The sequence below is a fragment of the Anomaloglossus baeobatrachus genome, chromosome 10, assembly GCF_048569485.1.
Source record: "Anomaloglossus baeobatrachus isolate aAnoBae1 chromosome 10, aAnoBae1.hap1, whole genome shotgun sequence".
Taxonomy (NCBI): domain Eukaryota; kingdom Metazoa; phylum Chordata; class Amphibia; order Anura; family Aromobatidae; genus Anomaloglossus; species Anomaloglossus baeobatrachus.
Window position 1 is genome coordinate 91,377,973 of NC_134362.1, and position 15,072 is coordinate 91,393,044.

The window sequence follows — 15,072 nt, forward strand, 5'->3', positions numbered from 1 at the left end:
TACAGAGTAATAACCTCATGAAGTGACACTGGTCAGAATTGCAAAATTTGGTCTGGTCATTAAGGTGATAATTAGCTCCGTCACTAAGGGGTTAAAAGAACCCCATATACACACAAACAATTGACAGGGTCAGATAACCCCTCAAATGGTAAATACAAATACCAAATGGACGGTTAGGGAAAAAAGGGGGGGGGGTTGAGGAAAACTCAGATGACCCTCAGTGATACCAGTGTCCCTACCTAACAACGGAGGGTATGACACCTTAAGTTACCGGGCACTCGCGTTCCGCGTCGACTAGCCCTTTTCCTCACCCTAAGATAAGGAGGGAGGGAGGAGGAAGGGGGATAGGAGAAGAAACCGTCCCAAATTGATAAGAGAGGGGTATTAGAGTCTGGGGAATGTATATAATATAATTTAGTTACGTCCGTTACATTCCTGACCCAAGGAAATTTAAGATTTACAACCACATAAAAAGATGAAAAGGATATGTACTGCACAAATCAGCTCATATGTTAATCTGTGATATTTAAATGTATCACAGAAATGAGCCACCACAATCCTTATGTATATGTAACAGGACTGGGTAAATAGCAGACAAAATTTCTACCACCAAAAGACATTCAATGTCCTTACAATTGGTGCTAGTAGTCCCCGTTGTAAATGCTCATTGGAAAAACAACAAAGGACAAAAAGGGGATTAGAAAATAGTCACTTCCCTGAAATAGCAGGTCTTTTTCCCTAACCGTCCCTTTGGCATTTGTATTAACCATTTAAGTAGTTATCTGACCCTGTAAATTGTTTGTGTGTATATGGAGTTCTTTTAATGATTATTAATAAAATTTGTATTTTTATAAGGGTTTGAGAATTTTGGGAGCCTATTATGCACAGTTAAGCAAGTTGTAGACTAAATGATCTCTAGAACGGCATAAAGTTAAAGATGATACATTTCCATTGTATTTTAGGCAAAACATTTCTTTTTATTTTCATCTTTTACATTTTTAAAGGAACAAAAAAGTAAAATGGGCTGATGCAAGTTTGGGCACCCTGCATGGTTAGTACCTTGTGGTACCCCCTTTAGTAAGTATCACAGGCAGCTTGTAAACACTTTTGTAGCCAGCCAAGAGTCTTTCAGTTCTTGTTTGAGGGATTTTCACCCTGGGTTGTCTTGCATGCACTGCTCTTTTGAGGTCTAACCACAGAGTTTCAATGATGTTCATATCAGGGGACTGTGAGGGCCATTGTAAAACCTTCACCTTTTGAGGTCGTCTATTGTGGATTTTAACGTGTGTTTAGGATCATTATCCATTTGTAGAAGCCATCTATTCAACTTCAACTTTTTACAGATGGTGTTATGTTTCCATCAATAATTTGTTGAAATTTAATTGAATCCATTTTTCCCTCTACCCATGAAATGTTGCACTTGCCATTGGCTGTAACCTAACTCCAAAGCATAATTGATACAATGCCCCCCATGTTTGATACAGCCCCTCTGCTGCCTTCGTTCTGTGAATGAAAGGTCACTGCTAACATTTCAAATAGAGGAGGCAGCTCATTGACAGACCGGAGGCAGCGGAGGGGACGGGGAATCACAGACAGGGAGGAGATGACCCAGTGTACAGTCCGGACCCTGTACACCAAAATATAAGTAGCAAAAAGCTAAAATGTTGATTAAAGAAGAACCACAAAGTGGATTTCTTCCCCCAAGGTATCAATTTAATCACAATTACAGCACCATTATAGCCATGTCTTTACTTTACATTATCGTGTTGATAGTTTGTCCTTAAAAAACTTGAAAAACTAGACAATTTACAATGTTTGTTAACTATTTGCTTTTATCTGAACATGTAGGGAAATACTAGGGACATCCATAATGGACTGAGGATGCCACGTCATTTATTTTAGGGTGATAAGAACCTCTGTGGTTAGTTAGGGGTTTATAATTAGGAGACAACATGGATGCCTCTGAATATATATTGCCAAGTGTTTGATTGAGAACTGAATAATTCAAGGATTATGGTTACAGTATTTTGCAGTCTATAAGTTACTATAAAACCCTGGAATTTTTATAAATGGTATATGCCAAGTCTGAGATTTATATAGCTGTATTACAATGGATTTGAACTCCATTTAACATCTTTATATGCTAGTTTATTTGCCCTTAAAGGATTTGTCCAGTCTAAGGTAGAAAGTTTGCAGTGGCTCTATGTGACTGCAAACTGCTGAATCTTGACAGTGTGCAGGACGCACGTTGTAACGATTTTTCGATATTTCCGTTGTGAGTGAGCAGTCTCATGACTACAAGTATGTGATAGATTTGGGCTCAAGGAGGGGAGGGTAATTTTGGGTTTGTGCATTTTTGTGAAAGCCCAATGCATCTAAAATTTAAATATCTCTTAATTAAAGGTTTCACCATTTTTTTCCATAGCTTCTCTGTTGATCTGTAGCTATATGGTAATACACAAGTTTTGTGTTGCCTGAGCTTAGAGCCTTATGCTCAGATGAACATATGCATAAATTGTCTGCTTTTAACTGAGAAAAAACAGACAATTTTTCATTCATATAGTCATCTGTATACACTCCTCCATATGCCCTACTTACACACAAATGACGCAGGCAAGATTTCAGCAAAGATAATACAGATGAGAGCAAGCCACCTGCTTGAAACAAGAGCTAGAATGAACAGAATAATATCACCAGCAGCAGGATGGAAGGCGAGCTCCTGCTGGGTCCAAAAGGGGGAGAGATGAAAATCCAGCAGAGAAGCTATCTATTGCAATTAATTCTGACAGCAGAAACACTATAAAGTCAGGGAGCATTCTGCGCAGCCAGACGCTGTGACCGTCTATTGCCAGAAATCGCATGACTGTGTCACCGGTAACACACCCATGACAACAGATCAAAGTAGTACAAGTTACAACTTTTATACATGCATACCATCCGTCCATGTGTACAAATGTTCATGTCATCTATAACATGAGGGCCGATTGATCAATGCTTTTTGTGGTATAAAAGGTTTGCAAAGCCTTTCCAGACATATTCCTAGTAGACATGTCCAGCATCACGCAATGTACTAGTATTGAGCAAGGACGGTCATGTCTAGTCGGCACTTAACTTCATGTATGAAAATCACATATTTGCTGTAACCGGAGAATCCTGACATCCTGTCACATTAAGAGATTACAGACTTTAACCCCAAGCATGAAAACCCCCTTTAAACACTAACCAAAATGTCACTGCACGCTTAATAAATACATGCTTTCTTTTCTGTTTATTTGAAACCAGGTATAATATCCAGCCATTATTGGGAAGATTCAGTGAATGCGAGAATCTACTTCTCTCTGTGGGTGTCCAACCTGGGGAAATCGATGGCGTTCTTATTGATGCGGGGTGCTCATCCATGCAGTTTGACATGCCTGAAAGGGGCTTTTCACTGAGTAAGGATGGCCCCTTAGACATGAGAATGGACCATAGCAGGTAAGTAGTTTTTAACCCATAAAAAACAGTAATAAAGTTTGTATTTGCTGTATATTGCTGCTTTGTTTCTCTTGCTTTTATTTACCCTGTAATTTACTTGTATTTTTTTCATTGCATTTTTGATGCTGCATTTTTATCTCATTTTTTGTCTCTGCTTGGTGTGTCATCCTTTAAATAAAGCCCTTTTGTTTTTGAAACTTCCTGATCCTGACATTGTGATGCCCCAGGGGCTGTGGGGTACCCGATCCCAGGCGTACGGTGTGCAGTGGGAACAGGCGTAGTTGCGGCCGTGGCTGGTACCGAGGCCATTGGGGTGCCAGCCATCAGAAAAAAGGGGTGAAAAATAAAAGTAAAAGGGAAATAAAAAAATGAAAGAGTTCTCGACTACGCCACTTGGGGTGTGCGGCCAGATTATTGAGGCCGCCGCTGTAGGGTCCTGATGGAGTAGTTCAGCTTATCTGTTTTGGGCCCTCCACAAGCAGGGCTAGGCCCCAGCAGTGGATGGGGAAGGGGCAATGAATGGGGGACAGTCAGTATATGTGCAGAGGCGCAAAGGAAACAGTCCACACCGGTATTGCAGTTTCAACTTGCCTTTACTGACCTGGTACCTGGACCCGCTGGTGCCGGTTACAGGTGTTCCCGCTCCCCTTGTTCTCTGTGCCAGCTGTGACCTGGGTTGGCTGTCCTCCGTGCACACTTGTTGATTGGCTCCCGTGGCCTAGAGTTGCTTGGGAGTCCCTTCTCCTCAGTCTTGGTCCTATTGCAGGCAGCCTGGACTATTTAAGGGGTTCAGTTCCCGGTCCCCTCTTCACTGCTGATGCTTCAGACTCTTTGGGTTGGCGATGGACCCTGGAGGTCTTCTCGCCTGGCAGAATTAACAGTTGATCATAAAGTGTCCCGCTGTCCTAGGGTCTGCACCCCGCCTTGTGCTGAGTCCTGTGAGCCTTGGTCGGACTACTGTGCAGCAGGATTGCTAGTCCTCTATTAATAATCTCCTGCTGATAAAACTCTAATTAAGTGACACATTCCTGGAATCGGGATCTCTGCCCCTACATTATGCTGCTCTCAGATTAGGTAGAAAATAACCTGGTGACAGATTCCCTTTAAATATTCCTTTTGTCACATCACTTGCTAAGACATTTTTCCAATGGTATGTCCAGTATGCATCCTAAGGAATTCTACAAATGCACATCAGAAATATACAAAATTTGTTGTGTCCCATCAAATACACAGGAAGCTGCCTGTACCACTCTCATTGTAGGATAATTGTCAAGCCAATTTATAAAGCCCAAATCACATCAGAAATAATGTGGAAGAAAAGTGCAGAAAGAGCACAACGAGCAGACAGCGGCAGTCAAAGTCCAATTATAAAGTTTTGTTGAGGAAAGAAGCTCCCCCTCCCACTTTTCCTTCGTATGCTGAGAACAGAGAGTGTGTAGTAACTGTTATCTTAAATTCCTCCTCCAGTACGTAGGCTGCAAAATAACAAAAATAGTCAGTCGACCAAGTTTTATTCCCATAAGTACATGAGAGAAATCAACCTAGTGACTAATAAAGAGATTGTGGTAGATACAAATTTAACCCTCTCACTATATTTTGTTGGGAAAATACCTTTCACCCTTATGATTCATCTTCCAGGATTTCACTTTAGTGCAGAGATCATGGTACCTGGGCTGCTTTTGTGCAAAATCAAGAACCCTCAATGGTATAACATGAAAAAATGTATTTCACCAATGCATTATGGCTCCAGACTAGCACCTTTCTCAAGGTAAAAAAACCCCAATAATATTAGTTTGTTTTACCTTTGAAAAGGAGCCAGTTAACTTAGCACCTTCCATTCTAACTATTTATTGCATTGGAGGATAATGAAATAAATGTTTTCCTCTACACTGTTCCCCAAGATGAAAACCAGCCTCTGACAATAAGGACATGTCCTTTTGATACATTGGAAAACTTCTTTAAAGCACCACTCTATTATTTTAAATGTAAACCACTTGTCATATAGTTACCTTACAGCCTTTACCGATGCTGCTATTGTCCCGCAGCGCTATCTTATGACTGTAACTTCTGACTGTTCAGAACTCAGAAGTTACATCACAATGTCTCAATGCGTCTCTATGAGAGCCAGAACAAGGCTTTCATAGACTTGTATTAAGTTGAGACCTCCGGTGCGCTCCACGAAATACTAGAGCTGCTGGCAGGTCCCAAATCACAGGAGACTGACTGGAGTTATGCCGGAAACAGATTAAGACAGCAGCAGGTGAGTATAAGACTGGATCAGGGAACGTAGATTTAAAGCACCACTCCGGCGGTGCAAAAACCACCCATCTAGAGTGGTACTTTTAAGACGCCCTCCCAAGAATTATTTTTTTTTACAAATCTGTGTATATGTACTGTTTATAGTATGTAGTGGCAATTTGTTAATGTACTCATCACCATCTTCTTCGGGATCCAGGACTCTCTCTCTTGCCCTCCAAACTCTTTCCGGGACCTAGCGCCCTCTCTCCACCCTCTCTCTGGAATTCAGTATACTCCCTCGCCCTCTCTCCCCATCCTGCCTCCAGGTTCCAGACCCCTCTCCCTTGCCCTCTCTCCACCCTCTCTCCGAGATCCAGCACCCTCTCCCTCGCCCTCTCTCTGGAATCCAGTGCCATCTCCCTTGCACTCTCTCCACCCTCTCTCCTGGATCCAGCACCCTCACCATATCTCCACCCTGTCTCCAGTATCCATCACCCTCTTCCTTGCCCTCTCTCCAAACTCTCTCTGGGAAAGACTGCCCTCTCTCTCGCCCCTTTCTCCAGGATCCAGCACCCTCTTCCTTGCCCTCTCTCCAAACTCTCTCCAGGATCTAGCACCCTCTCCCTTGCCCTCTCTCCGAGTTCCAGTGCCCTCTCTCTCTCCAGGATCCAGCACCCTCTCCCTTGCCCTCTGTCCACCCTCTCTCCAAGATCCAGCACCCTCTCGTTCGCCCTTTCTCCACCCTCTCTCCGGGATCCAGTGTCTTCTCCCTTGCTTTTTCTCCACCCTCTCTCCGAGATCCAATGCCCTCTCTACACCCTTTCTTCAGGATCCTGCACCCTCTCCCTTGCCCTCTCTGCAAACTCTCTCTGGGATCTAAAGTCCTCTCCCTTGCCCTCTCACCACCCTCTCTCCGGGATCCAGCACCCTCTCCCTCTCTCCACCCTCTCTCCGGGATCCAGCGCCCTCTCCCTCGCACTCTCTCCACCCGGTGTCTGACATACAGCACCCTCTCCCTTGCCCTCTCTCCACCCTCTCTCCAGGATCCAGTGCCCTCTCTGTCACCCTTTCTCCACCCTCTCTCCTGGATCTAGCGCCCTCTTCCTTGCCCTCTATCCACTCTGTCTCTAGGATCCAGCACTCTCTCCCTTTCCCTCTCTACAAACCCTCTGCGGAATTTACTGCCCTCTCCCTCACCCTCTCTCTCACCCTTTCTTTACCCTTTCTCCAGGATCCAGCACCCACTCCCTTGCCCCCTCTCTGAACTCTCTCCAGGATCCGGCGTCCTCTCCCTCGCACTCTTTCCACCCTCTCTCCGTGATGAAGCTCTCTCACTCTCTCGCCCACTTTCTACCTTTTCTCTGAGATCAAACAGTCTCTCCATCACCCTCCCTCTACTCTGTCTCCGTGATCCAGCGCACTCGCCCTCACTCTACCCTCTCTCTGGGATCCAGAATCCTCTCCTTCACCCTCTTTCTACCCTCTTTCTGGGATACAGTGCCCAATCCCTCTTTCCACCCTCTCTCTGGGATACGGTGCAGTCTCTCCATCCTCTTTCCGGGATGAAGCACCCTCCCCCTTGCCCTCTCTCCACACGCTCTTCAGGCTCCTCCTCCCTCTCCATCACATTTTCTGCACCCTCTCTCCGGGATCCAACACCCTCTCTCTCGCACTCTCTCCAAACTCTGCCTAAGGGATCCAGTACCCTCTCTCTCGCCCTCACTCCTGCCTCTCTCCAGGATCCAGCGCCCTCTCCCTTGCCCTATCTCCATACTATTTCCGGGATCCAGCACCTTCGTCCTCTCTACATCCTCTTTTCAGGATCCAACGTCCTCTCCCTTGCCTTAGCTCCACTGTCTCTGCGGGATCCAGCAGCCTCTTACTCACCCTCTTTCCACCCTTTCTCCGGGATCCAGTGCCTTCTCCCTTGCCCTTTCTCCACCCTCTCTTTGGGATCCAGTGCCCTCTCCTTTGCCCTCTTTCCACCCTCTCTCTGGGATCCAGTGCCCGCTTCCTTGCCTTCCCTTCTCCCTCTCTCCTTGATCCAGAATCCTCTCCCTTGCTTTTTCTCCACGCTCTCTGTGGGAACTAGCACCCTCTGCCTCGCCCTTTCTCCACGCTCTTTCTGGGAACTAGCACCCTCTGCCTCGCCCTTTCTCCACGCTCTCTGTGGGAACTAGCACCCTCTGCCTCGCCCTTTCTCCACGCTCTTTCTGGGAACTAGCGGCCTCATCCTTTATCCACCCTGTCTCCAGGATCCAGCGCCCTCTCCATTACCCTCTCTCCACCTTCTTTTCGGGATCCAGTGACCTCTCCCTCTCCCCAGCCTCTCTCCTGAATCCAGCGATCTCTCCTTTCCCTCAGGATCTCAGTGATTTCACGGCTCTACAGACTCCCTGGGTTCACTGCGCTCTTCGTTATCTGTAAGTGGCTTTTACAATGTAAGTCTATATAGCGCCAGAAAAAAGCTCTATAGATTTACATATTAAAAGAGACTTTGAGCTCACACATATAGTTAGCCAGATAGGCTGAAGAGCAATGGCATCACTGAGAAAAGGAGCAGAATATTGCTTGATCTCAGGAGTTGACAGCGATGAGGTGAGTATATCAACACACACACATGTAATATTTTACAATTGTGTACATGGTTCTTGGAGAAACAGCATAAAATATGAGGGCAGCAAGCAATATATATTTTGATTAAATGCCTTCATAGTAGCACTTTCAAGGGTTCTGGTCGACACCAAAGTTAAAGGGAACCAATCACCAAGATTTTCATATATAACCTAAAGCCAGTGCTATACTGGCACTATCAGCCTGATTATATACATACCTGTAGTGGTCAGTTCGGATGTTTAGGTTTTGAAACCTAAGAAAGTAAAGTTTATAAAATTAGCTGCTTGTTGAGTAACAGCAGCTGAGGAGCAGATAATATATTCATAGTTATCCCCTCCCTCTGTTAGAATTAGCATAAGTATTCTACAAATGATTCACTTTATCTGTTGCAGGACCTGTGTGAGGTCATACCCATGTGACCAAAAGGGGTGGGGCCTCAGCCAACAAATCTGGATACCAGGTCACATGGGTATGACCTCAGCACAGGTCCTGCAACAGACAAAGTGAATCATTTCTATAATAATAATGCTAATTCTAACAGGGGAAGGGGATAACTCTGAATACCCCCAGATATTATCTGATTCTCAGCTGCTGTCACTCAAGAAGATGATGAGGTTATAAACTTTACTTTTTTGGATTTCAAAACCTAAACATCCGAGCTGACCACTACAGGTATGTAGAGACTCAGCCTGATAGTGCCAGTATAGCACTGGCTTTAGGTTATATACAAAAATCCTGGTGATTGGTTCCCTGTAATAATACATTCATCTAATAACAAGATGAACTCAGTTCCTACATGGGAAAGCACAGAGCAGTGGCCATTGGAGAAATACGTCCCTCTCTATGGTCCGTTTATGGCCCAGGATATACGGGGTTATATAGTGAACTTCACCAGCACCAAACTTTTTCTCGGCTGGTTTGTGCTGTTCCAGCTGAGTTTTCCTCCGTGAAGCCATTTCTTATTGCTCTTTTTTGACCATGTAAGAGTGCTGCTATTGTTATTTTAATTTTTGGCACTGCATTGTTTCTCGATATACTATAATGCAACTGGTTTCCCTGCATCACCATGGAAAGCACTGATATAATGAGTTCTTCCAATAGTATAGAGAACATGGACTGCTGCATCTGGCAAACTGAACTCTGCTATGTCTTTATTAATGGTTGTTTTCAATTCCACTATGTAAAAATGTTTCCAGAAAAAGAAACTAAAAGTAGGTGGATCAGAGGGTAGCATCTATTTCTGATATTCAGGACGGTTGCCTTGAGTTATTTTAAACCCTCGGAGGCACACCTATGCAGAGTAAGAGTGTTTTCTGTACATTTTTGCTTTCTTATGTCTCTGTGCTATGAAGCTTCACCTCTTGTCAATGAAAACTAACGTCAGGGAACTAATTGGCTCTCCTTGTGCGTAGGTATCCTGACATGCCCACCGCTGCTGATGTTGTGAATGCTTTAGATCAACAGGCGCTTGCGTCTATCCTGAAAACATACGGGGAGGAGAAACACGCCAAGAAAATAGCTTCAGCTATCGTACAGGCACGTAGCATATACCCCATCACCAGAACTCAGCAGCTCGCAAGCATTGTTGCAGGTACTCTCATTAATTCTGTACTGTGTCTGAAAAAAAAATTAATCCCTAACGTCCCCGAGGGATCTATTTGTCCTTGAAATCATTCAAGATTTAATCCTTTCTATTCCTCTTTGATGTCAACCATGCTCTTGATTCGTTATTATATTTTGATTATATATTTTTAGGTCCATTTTGGGGGGTTTTCATGGTGGTGGACATCTTTCACTGATCAATTAGAATTGTTTGTAGAATTATCTAACATAGAAACAGAAGATGCATCCATAACAGCAGATGGGGATTTTTATCACTATGGCTGCTCAGAAGTCACATTTGCACTCGTGGCTCAGCCTTGTCATTGTTTGCCTGATTCGTGATTTATCATGAAAAAAGGCTAAAGCTGTTCAAGGGCTGAGTTACGTTTTCACGTGTTTATTAGAACTGTGGGGGTAGAAGAAGATTTAATAATAAATTATGTTTGTGTTCATGGTTAGATAATATTGGGATATATACAGTTAGGTCCAGAAATATTTGGACAGTGACACAATTTTCGCGAGTTGGGCCCTGCATGCCACCACATTGGATTTGAAATGAAACCTCTACAACAGAATTCAAGTGCAGATTGTAACGTTTAATTTGAAGGTTTGAACAAAAATATCTGATAGAAATTGCAGGAATTGTACACATTTCTTTACAAACACTCCACATTTTAGGAGGTCAAAAGTAATTGGACAAATAAACCAAACCCAAACAAAATATTTTTATTTTCAATATTTTGTTGCGAATCCTTTGGAGGCAATCACTGCCTTAAGTCTGGAACCCATGGACATCACCAAACGCTGGGTTTCCTCCTTCTTAATGCTTTGCCAGGCCTTTACAGCCGCAGCCTTCAGGTCTTGCTTGTTTGTGGGTCTTTCCGTCTTAAGTCTGGATTTGAGCAAGTGAAATGCATGCTCAATTGGGTTAAGATCTGGTGATTGACTTGGCCATTGCAGAATGTTCCACTTTTTTGCACTCATGAACTCCTGGGTAGCTTTGGCTGTATGCTTGGGGTCATTGTCCATCTGTACTATGAAGCGCCGTCCGATCAACTTTGCGGCATTTGGCTGAATCTGGGCTGAAAGTATATCCCGGTACACTTCAGAATTCATCCGGCTACTCTTGTCTGCTGTTATGTCATCAATAAACACAAGTGACCCAGTGCCATTGAAAGCCATGCATGCCCATGCCATCACGTTGCCTCCACCATGTTTTACAGAGGATGTGGTGTGCCTTGGATCATGTGCCATTCCCTTTCTTCTCCAAACTTTTTTCTTCCCATCATTCTGGTACAGGTTGATCTTTGTCTCATCTGTCCATAGAATACTTTTCCAGAACTGAGCTGGCTTCATGAGGTGTTTTTCAGCAAATTTAACTCTGGGCTGTCTATTTTTGGAATTGATGAATGGTTTGCATCTAGATGTGAACCCTTTGTATTTACTTTCATGGAGTCTTCTCTTTACTGTTGACTTAGAGACAGATACACCTACTTCACTGAGAGTGTTCTGGACTTCAGTTGATGTTGTGAACGGGTTCTTCTTCACCAAAGAAAGTATGCGGCGATCATCCACCACTGTTGTCATCCGTGGACGCCCAGGCCTTTTTGAGTTCCCAAGCTCACCAGTCAATTCCTTTTTTCTCAGAATGTACCCGACTGTTGATTTTGCTACTCCAAGCATGTCTGCTATCTCTCTGATGGATTTTTTCTTTTTTTTCAGCCCCAGGATGTTCTGCTTCACCTCAATTGAGAGTTCCTTAGACCGCATGTTGTCTGGTCACAGCAACAGCTTCCAAATGCAAAACCACACACCTGTAATCAACCCCAGACCTTTTAATTACTTCATTGATTACAGGTTAACGAGGGAGACGCCTACAGAGTTAATTGCAGCCCTTAGAGTCCCTTGTTCAATTACTTTTGGTCCCTTGAAAAAGAGGAGGCTATGCATTACAGAGCTATGATTCCTAAACCCTTTCTTCGATTTGGATGTGAAAACTCTCATATTGCAGCTGGGAGTGTGCACTTTCAGCCCATATTATATATATATATAATTGTATTTCTGAACATGTTTTTGTAAACAGCTAAAATAACAAAACTTGTGTCACTGTCCAAATATTTCTGGCCCTGACTGTGTGTATATATATATATATATATATATATATATATATATATATATATATATGTATATTTATAGATACACATAATGAACCATAACTGTATTAAATTCCATCATTGGCATATATTATACTCAATGCCGATATTGACTCAATGACTTAAAGAGAGCCTGTCCGGTGCTTTTTGGCACTAAAGCCTCCACCAATATCATACTGTTATGCTCTTGTGCTCTCCAAAACTGTGGTTATTACACTAATTAGATGCCTAATTTTGATATAAAACAAGAGCATATTACATAGAAGCCATATGTAAAATATCTGTTAGCAGTCATGGAGTTTAAGACACTGCACAGACAAGTCAAGACCATGCCCAAATCCTACGCAATCTGGCTTGATTGTTGTCTTCGAGTAAGGCTATGTGCACACAGTGCGTTTTTCGCGGCGTTTTTGCGAGTTTTTCGGGTGCGTTTTTGGCCTCAAAACTGCAGGACTTTGCTTCCCCAGCAAAGTCTGAGTATTCATTTTTGCTGTTTGCACACAGCGGTTTTTTTTTTCAGCTGCGTTTTTGTGGTGCCACAAAAACGCAGCATGTCAATTATTCCCGCGTTATACACTGCGCTTTTCATCCATTGAGTTCAATGGGATGTTGAAACACGCAATGAGAAACGCAAATAGCTGCGTTTTGGTGCGTTTTGAAGACCAAAAACGCAGCTATAAACGCAGGAGGTGGGTAGTAAAGTGACGTGTACAGGAAGAGGATTCCTTCTGTCAGTATATACAGAAGCGTGAATCCTCCCGGTACCGTCTCCGCCGCTTCCACCTCCCGTCCTGTGCATGTATGCTGCCGTGCGACGCCATGTACAGGCAGGAGGTGGAAGCGCCTGCGAAAACAAAAGTTAACAGTAGAAAAAAAAAAAAGTTATACTCACCTGTCTGAAGACTAGTGCCATGCCCGCTCCCATCTCCTCTCACGGTATCGCCACCCCCGCTCCGGCTGTGTGCAGACGGCCGGGAAACCTCCGATGGATGCAGGACCTGGCGATGGATTACCTGATGCAGTCACTTGACGCATCAGGTGATCGTAAGTATCGCGGTGACGCGGGCGCCCGGCCGGTATCAGCGGATGCGTCAGGAGACTTCATCCCTGATTACCAGCAGCTGCTGCAGCGATCGGACGGGATCAGACTCCTGCCCCATCGCTGCAGGAGCTGCCGGTAATCAGCACATAAGTGAGTATTATTTTTTTTTTTTTTTTTTTTGCACCGATGCATCAGCTGATTGTATAATCGGCTTTTATACAATCATCTGATGTGTGATGGGATTCAGGCACTTGATCCTGGCACATCATCTGATCGCTTTGCCTTCCAGCAAACCGATCAGATGATATTGGATCCGGATTGGACGGCGCGGGACCCTGACCCAGGATTACTGCGGAGGGGGGGTTCTTTATTTCAATAAAGATGGAGTCACTAATTGTGTTGTGTTTTATTTCTAATAAAAATATTTTTCTGTGTGTTGTGTTTTTTTTTATCTTTACTAGAAATTCATGGTGGCCATGTCTAATATTGGCTTGACACCATGAATTTCGGGCTTAGGGCCAGCTATACAGCTAGCCCTAACCCCATTATTACCCAGCGAGCCACCCCGCATCAGGGCAGCTGGAAGAGTTGGATACAGCGCCAGAAGATGGCGCTTCTATGAAAGAGCCATTTTCTGGGGTGGCTGCGGACTGCAATTCACAGCGGGGGTGCCCAGAAAGCATGGGCACCCTGCACTGTGAATTCCAATCCCCAGCTGCCTAGTTGTACCCGGCTGGACTCAAAAATTGGGCGAAGCTCACGTCATTTTTTTTTAAAATTATTTCATGAAATTCAAGAAATAATTTTAAAAAAAAGGGCTTCCCTATATTTTTGGTTCCCAGCCGGGTACAAATAGGCAGCTGGGGGTTGGGGGCAGCCCGTACCTGCCTGCTGTACCCGGCTAGCATACAAAAATATGGCGAAGCCCACGTCATTTTTTTTGTTTGGGGGGAAAAGAAATCCTGCATACAGTCCTGGAAGGAGGATGCTGAGCCTTGTAGGTCTGCTCCCCCTGACTCTCCCTCAAGCATATAGTCCTGGATGGAGCATGCTGAGCCTTGTAGTTCTGCAGCTGCTGTCTGCTCTCCTGCATACACTATTGGATGGAGTATGCTGAGCCTTGTAGTTCTGCAGCTGTCTGCTCTTCTGCATACACTAGTGGAGAATGAAGAACACATTGAAGAAGGAAATGACATCAGACCTTTTTTTTTGTTCACTGATAAAAAACGCATAAAGACGCAGTGAGCAAAAACGCAGCAAAACGCAGCAAAAAACGCACCAAATTGCGGCAAAACGCGTGCGTTTTTTGCCGCGTTTTTTTGACGCAGGTGCGTTTTTGTGCGTTTTTAGCGGCCAAAAACGCACAAAAACGCAGCGTCAAAAAGACGCAGTGTGCGCACATAGCCTAAAGGTGTTGGGATTACGTAATCTGTTGTTTAAGAATGTCAATTAGGCCAGAATAGGCAAGATAAAATGAAGCTTGTTGGGTAAAAGAAACCAAAACAATATTAACCTATAGATATGGGGTTAATCTGCAGGTTAATAGCATTATGAAGCTGCCTGTTTCCCTGCACATAGAGCCCTGCTGCTGGGAGGAATGGAAATGTATTCCTCCTGGCAGTCTAATGCTTTCAGTCACAGAGATGGGCCAGCGTGCCTTAAGTCATCACTCAGTGCATATTGAGCAGCAGCTATAACCGCCACCCTGGCACTGACAGCCGACTCAGCATTAGAGCTGGCTATGAGTCCAGAGTTTTCCCTGGGGGTGTGTACTTCTTCTACCTGTATGATGCTTTTTAATCATAAGCAGACAGCAGTACTCAAAGGCAAGAAGAACATGCCCCACCATAGCTTAGAACAAGTTTCTAAGGTGTGAGATATATCACTGACAGCTATGATCTCCTGGTCTAACCTCCTTCATGAGTCAGTGTTAGAGGAGGGGCAGTA

General features: G+C 44.2%; 1 protein-coding gene across 1 annotated transcript in view; it reads left to right on the plus strand.

The window, feature by feature from the left end:
• METTL15 (methyltransferase 15, mitochondrial 12S rRNA N4-cytidine) overlaps nucleotides 1–15,072 on the plus strand; it is a 642,275-nt gene that overhangs the window by 512,271 nt on the left and 114,932 nt on the right. The window contains exons 4-5 of the mRNA XM_075326543.1: nucleotides 3,283–3,474; nucleotides 9,741–9,919. Of these exons, the coding sequence (XP_075182658.1) occupies nucleotides 3,283–3,474; nucleotides 9,741–9,919 (371 nt within the window). The remainder of the gene's footprint in view (nucleotides 1–3,282; nucleotides 3,475–9,740; nucleotides 9,920–15,072) is intronic.